This window comes from Indicator indicator, chromosome 4, assembly GCF_027791375.1.
Source record: "Indicator indicator isolate 239-I01 chromosome 4, UM_Iind_1.1, whole genome shotgun sequence".
Classification (NCBI taxonomy): Eukaryota; Metazoa; Chordata; class Aves; order Piciformes; family Indicatoridae; genus Indicator; species Indicator indicator.
The window spans coordinates 5,564,587-5,570,927 of record NC_072013.1 but is presented as its reverse complement, the minus strand read 5'-3'; the positions used below and the strand labels follow the sequence as shown (position 1 = coordinate 5,570,927).

The window sequence follows — 6,341 nt, the reverse complement described above, 5'->3', positions numbered from 1 at the left end:
CTCCCTATAGTCCTGTCTTCTACTGGAAGCTATGGTGAGAGGGGAATGAAGGGGAGCAGGCAGGGAGTTAGGACCAGTGCATGACAGTTTCACACCCCCTGGGATGTAGTCAAGCTCATACCACGGTGTGGAGTGAGAATTAGATCTCAGGTTTAGCTTCTGGGTCCATAAACCATTATGTTTACAGTACATTTGTGCCAGGGTTGATATGGCCCTTATGGGCCAGTGGATGGTTTAAAGTGCTAAGGAGTCTTGCCTTATAGGAAGGTCAAGTCCTGCCCAAACCCGTCTAAATGTTCTGTGATCCTGAGCCTTTCTTCTGAGGTGGCACTGATGGCTCAACATAGACGGGAGAGCCGAGTGCACAAACAGCATTTCTGGGGCACCTGCTGAGAGTAAACCATCCCCTGCATGGGACTTGCATCAGTGGTATTGGGGGCAGTGGGAGGGATGGGGTGGGTCGTGGAGAGATGGGTGGCTGCCTGGGAATTTCCCTGGCTGGACTGGGGTGGCAGAGACTGCCTGGGCGTGGAGTGACCTCCTGCTACGCAGGGCTGGCACGGCACATGGTGCCTCTGGAATTTCTGGGGCTCCTGGCAACCTCCTCCGCACTGCCCTCCTTTGTGGGTCCAGGTTTCACAGCCAGAGCTGGGGCTTTTCTTCCTTTCCATCTCTGCTGTTTTTCTCAGAGAAAACCCATCTTGCTGTTTTTCAACTGCCTGAAGGTGTTTTTCGGGGGTTTTTCAGGCTATTTTGAAGATCACTTTTCCCAGATGTGCCTTTTTCTTTTCTTTTTTTTTTTTTTTTTCTCTCTCTCTTTTTATTTTTTTTTCTGTAACTTTTCTTCTTTGCCTTAAAGTTTCCGGCCACGTGACTTTCAGCTTACATCCCCAAGGTTCTGAGAAACCACAGGAGGCCAAGACCTAAAGGGAAGGTGCAGAGGCTCTGAGAGGAGAGGCAGAGAAAGTGGCAGAGTGTGGGGCAGGAGGATAGTGTGCCTCTGGAACGGGCAAGAGCTGGGAAGGCAAGAGCTGCCTCAGAAGAACGGAGGGCAGGGGAGAGGGAAGTGGAGTGAAGCAGAAGACAAACACACCAAGAGCAGAAAGGAAGCTGAAGAGGCCCTGGGAGCCAGAGGCAGGAGCCATGCCCCACAGCTCTGACAGCAGTGACTCCAGCAGCTTCAGCCAGTCTCCCCCTCCCAGCAAGCAGGTAAAGCAAGGACCCTTCCCCAGCTCTCCCCAGCTTGTGAGTCTTTCCGGGTGGGCCGTGGGTGGGCAGGAGGAGCAGTGGCACCCACCGCTGGCCTTTGCACAGCACAGTATGGCCAGGCTTTCTAGGAACAGCTGTGATGAGAGGGATGTGGGGCTGAGAGGAGAGCCCTGGCAGAAGCCCCAGCCACCCAGCAGGGTACAGGTGGAGAGAGGAGGCCTTATTACCTGGGGCTATGTCAGGGGCAACTGGGGGGGCCAGGACCCTTAGGCATGGTGGGCCCTACAATACACACCAAGCAGGAAGCAGGCAGGGAGCTTTGGCATGAAAGTCGGTGCTCTGGTGGGGAGCCCGAGCAGGCACCTCCTCACCATGGACTAGGACACCTCAGGGGCAGCCTTCCTGTTTCTCAGGAAACCCAGAAAAGCCCTGCCACTTTGGGAACTGTTTTCTTTTCTGTTCAACTTCAGAGATTTTTCATCTCAATAATGCTTGACAGAGAGATTTTGTTGTGTTACATGGAGTGCTTTAATGGTAGGTCTTTTGCTAGCACAAGTCTGAGGTATTTCACTGCCTTTTCTGGTTAATCTTTGTTATATAGGATCATAGAACTTCTCTGTCTTTTGCCATTTATCTAGGCATGGTAACAATGGCAAGTATCCAAGACGTTGTTCAGAAATCTTGGGGATGATCAGGCCAGCTGATTTTGGGCTTGAAGCCAGGGATGAAGAGGCATGCTGGTAGAGAACAGGGTGGAGCACAGGAGCTGCCAAAGCATAGGGACTGGACTTGATGCAGTACATAGGAGGTGCTGGATGTGAGACATTTATAGGGTATTGAAGTCAAGGATAAAATTGTTAAGTTCAAAGAAAATAAAAGATCTTGAGTGGGTTGGAAGGAGGAGAGGATGTGGACAGACTGATAGGCTGGGAAGATAACTCTTGTGGCTGAGTTTTGTAGTCCTGTGGAGAAGTGGTGGTGCGAATGTTAGAGAGTCCCCTAGAGAGGCAGTGCAATGTGAAAATAGAAGATGAAAAAGCCTGGGTGACGGTTTCAACTGTCAGAAGGCAACAGCAGGACCAGATCTTGGCAGAGAATGTCTGCTGCCTGAAGTTCATGACCTTGAACCTAGACACCGATGCTCTCCTCTGCCCAAGGGGATTGGGAATGTTGCAGTCAGCATTGCAAACGTTGCTACCAGGGGACTCCAGAAGAGAGCAAGCACAGAGATCAGAAAGCTGGAGCAAATGAAATCTAGGGGAGACCCAAAAGCCCTGAGTCCATCTAGTTAAACAAATTGGGGGGGCACATTGCACCATAGGGCTCTGCAACAAATAAAGCCTGAGGGAGAAGGGTGAGGGACCTACAGGGATAAAAGGAGTATAGCCCAGGCTGAATATCTGGAGACATGGTTTAGCCATGGAACTGAAATATTCGTCTGCAGTGTCGTATCCCCATGGAGAGATGGAGAAGGGAAAGGTTTTCTGTACAATGAATTCTAATCGTCTCTTTTCCAGAGAAGGCTCCTTACTCTGGTCCCTGAATCCATATCCCAGGCCTGTGTCTTGGTGAAGGGGGAGTGGTTATTTCCCAGCTGTGCTGGGATGCCCAAGAGTATCAGACTTGCTACTCCTGGTGATGGAGATGCCAAAAGCATCACACATGCCTGGGAGACAGCTTTATCCCAGTGCTGAGGGTGTATATCCCATGTCCTGTGTTCAGTGATATTATCTGCTGTGCCCACTTCTCACCTACTGTTGCACAGGAGAATCAAGACAAAGGAGGGGATGCCCCAGTCATTTCCATGCCTTGTTTCCCTAGGACTCTTCTGATGACATGAGGAAAGTCCAAAGGAGGGAGAAGAATCGCATTGCTGCCCAGAAGAGCCGCCTGAGGCAGACCCAGAAAGCAGACACACTGCACTTGGTGAGCGCTCCCACCCTTCCCAGCTCCAGCACTGAGGGCTCCTGTAGGGAACAATGTGCTTTTCCCCTGGGGACTTGGAGCAGAGGCTGGGTTGGGGCAGGACAGGAAAAGTGAGGCCAGGGCAGGATGTAGGAGTTGGAGCTCACAGCGAGAGCACACAGCCCAGGATGACTACCACTGAAGCATTTTGTTTTGCAGCTAGTTCTGAATCCATCTTTATCTCTCAGTCTGACATTACCCACTTCCTCTCTTAGCCTCTGCTGACCAGCTCAGTCTTTGAAAAGCACAGGCTCACCCAGGCTGCCTTCCCTTGGCTTGGTGCTTCGTGCCATTGCTTCAGCAGTAGTGCAACAGTGTTCAAGGATGCTTTTCCGAGGCGGTAGGACTTTGTCTTCCCTGCTATGGATGGTGGTGTACTGTGGAGCCAAATGGGCTATGTCCTCTGCTCCGTTCCCTGAGGCACTGTGCGGTGTAGATAAATAAGTATTAACCCTTCTCTACTATTTGTAAATGTGTCCATGGTAGCACTTGTATCTTTCCCTACATCTGAACATGTTGCAGTGCCTGGAGGCTTTTCCTGTTGTTCAATGTGGATTTTCCCTCCTTTGGTTTCACCCTGCTTGTCCCAGTCTTCTCCCGTGGCACCGTGGGCACCCCTGCAGCTCTTCCCAGTATAAGAATTAGGCATCTGCTTTTCAGTTCACTTCTGGCTCTGTGTGTTTGGGCAGGATTGTGTGGTCAGTACCAGAGCACAGGGGTTGTGCTCCTTTGCATTTTGCACACAAGTGCAGTCCTGTGTGTTTTGGGCCACTGATGGGCAGGATGCAGAACATGCAGCCTGCAGCAGGCAGAGACCCATCTTTATCCCTGCACTGGGCTTGGCTGCTCTTTGAAAAGGAGTAGTCAGGCTCCTGTTCAAAATAGCATCATTTGACTTGGTGGTCTTCATATTCACCCAGATCCCCACTCTGGGGAAGAATTCTTAAGATGTCAGTTCTGGACTTTCCTCCTTACATCGTGCCCTTAGTACATGGTTGGACCTGGGTTTAAAATGGAGATTTCACTCTTTTCTCAGTAGCTGATGATGTTTCTAGAGCTGACATGGCTCTAGCCTGATTGAATGACATCTGTCAGCAGCAATGGCTCTGAGCATCTGTGCCTGAAAAGGGTGAAGACACACACTTTCTTTGGAGTTGGTGCTCTTTCCTCCTATTCTGCCTAGCTGAAATTCTGCCTAGCTGTGCACCAAGAAGAATGAGACTGCTCATCTTAGAGCAGAAGACAAACCACTAGCTTACAAGATTATTACTGCTCAGCTGGCATTGACAGCATACAGTCCTTGCCTTCCCACTGGAATGGGAGCAGGGGTGCTAAGCCAAATTTGGTTCAGACAGAGAAGATCCTGGCAGGCAGCTGGAGAAATGCAGAGAGGCAAGCAGAGGGTGGATATAGGATGAATATTTTTCCAATTCCTGGTGGACAGTGACCTCTTTCTGCTCCTAGGTTCATTCCCTGAGTGTTCTTTGCCTTTGGTTGGCTCTGCATGAAGGAATTTGCTTCTCTGATATTCTGCCTAGAAGAGTGTGCTCAGCTTGAGCTGTGGTGGTATGAAAGCAACCAGTAGCCCCATCTGCCCCAGGCCTTTGTAGCCTCCCCTTTAGAGGGGAATGAGTCATGGGGACACTGGAGCTCTCAGCCCCTCAGTGATTCCCTTTAGCTCCTGAATTCAACATCAGTCATAATTTCCAAAGCATGTAGTCACATCTGAGAGATGTTTGCTGTGTGACCCCCTCCTGTGACAGCTGCTGTAACTGCTGGGTGCATTTTAACCTGTTCACAGGGAGTGGGCACCATCAGAGGTCAATGTGGCAGCAGAGGAGCAAGTGCAGGGTGATGTTTGCTTTGCTGAGGTGATGGAGCTGAGGTGAGCTTTCCAGGGCATCAGAGCACTGAGTCCTGCTTTAGCCATCTTGGATGAGTTTGCAGAGCCTGTCACCATGTCCTTCCTCCCTCTCTGGTCCTGCCCAGGCTGCTGGCTCCATGGTCTGTTGGTGCCTGTGAAGCTCCAGCCCAGAGCAGCACCTCAGCAGCAGCAGAGGTAGTGAAGGTTGCAACGCTCTTGGGATCATCGTGACAAGGCTGAGCACCGTTATTAGCCCCTTTGTTGTTATTCTCATTAATAACAGTATTAATTCAGCTCTTCTGGGGCCTCAGTTTCTCTTTTCTTCTGACTCAAGTGTCTCCCCCTCCTCCCCGCCGTGCTGCTAGCAGGAAGCAGTGAGTCTTTTCTTTCCAGGGCAATGACAGGTTTCCTGTGGCAGGTGGTTTTCTGGTTAGAGACGGCGGTTATTCAGCCTGCCCCCCGCCTGGCCGGGCGGCCCGGGAAGCCAGCGCTGCTGTCAGCCTGCCTGAGAGGGAGGAGAAAGCCTGGGTGGGAGCAGGCCACAGGCACTTCTCGTAAGCCAGGGCTGGGGAGTGTGGCTGGGGCCACCAGCATCACGTCTGCACTCGCACTCAGCCTGGTTAGTGGGGGCACAGGGGTTTGCCCAGGCATGGCTCTCTGCTGAATTTACCAGAAACTGTCATTCTGGAAACTCTGCAGGGCAGAGAGACATGGGATCTGGAGAGGGACTGTTTGCAAAGGCCTGAAGTGATAGGATGAGGGGCAATGGTTTCAGACGAGAGAAGAGTAGATTTAGATTGGATGGTAGGAACAAGTTCTTTACCATGAGGGTAGTGGAACACTGGAACAGGTTGCCCAGGGACGTAGTTGAGGCCCCATCCCTGGAGATATTCAAGGTGAGGCTCGACAGGGCTCTGGGCAACTTGATCTAGCTGAGGATGCCCCTGCTTGCTGCAGAGAGGCTTGGACTAGATGACCTTTGGAGGTCCCTTCCAACCCAGACCATTCTATGATTCTATGATCTTCAGCTCCCATGTCCCCAGCTCATCCCTGTGGCTTCCACACTGAGGAAGTCCCTGTGGTTTTGTCTCCTCAGGAGAGCGAGGACTTGGAGAGGCAGAACGCTGCCCTGCGCCGGGAGATCAAGCAGCTGACAGAGGAGATGAAGCACTTTGCCTCAATGCTGAGCTCCCACGAACCTCTCTGCTCTATACTGACCTCCCCTCCACCACCTCCAGAAGTGCTTTATGCCACACACTCCTTCCACCAGCCCCACATCAGCTCCCCACGCTTCCAGCACTGA

The 6,341-nt window shown here is 51.7% G+C and overlaps 1 protein-coding gene across 1 annotated transcript; it reads left to right on the top strand.

Annotated features, from left to right (window-relative positions):
• The first annotated feature begins 1,143 nt into the window (after positions 1 to 1,143).
• Positions 1,144 to 6,341, top strand: BATF (basic leucine zipper ATF-like transcription factor). Its single transcript, XM_054400730.1, has 3 exons — positions 1,144 to 1,209; positions 3,031 to 3,135; positions 6,135 to 6,341. The coding sequence occupies exons 1-3, from the start codon at positions 1,144 to 1,146 to the stop codon at positions 6,339 to 6,341; spliced, it is 378 nt and encodes a 125-aa protein (XP_054256705.1).

Coding starts and splice junctions, on each gene's coding strand:
- BATF (XM_054400730.1), top strand. CDS start 1,144: ATGCCCCACAGCTCTGACAGCAGTGACTCCAGCAGCTTCAGCCAGTCT. Junction 1,210..3,030: donor CTCCCCCTCCCAGCAAGCAG/GTAAAGCAAGGA, acceptor TTGTTTCCCTAG/GACTCTTCTGATGACATGAG. Junction 3,136..6,134: donor AAGCAGACACACTGCACTTG/GTGAGCGCTCCC, acceptor TTGTCTCCTCAG/GAGAGCGAGGACTTGGAGAG.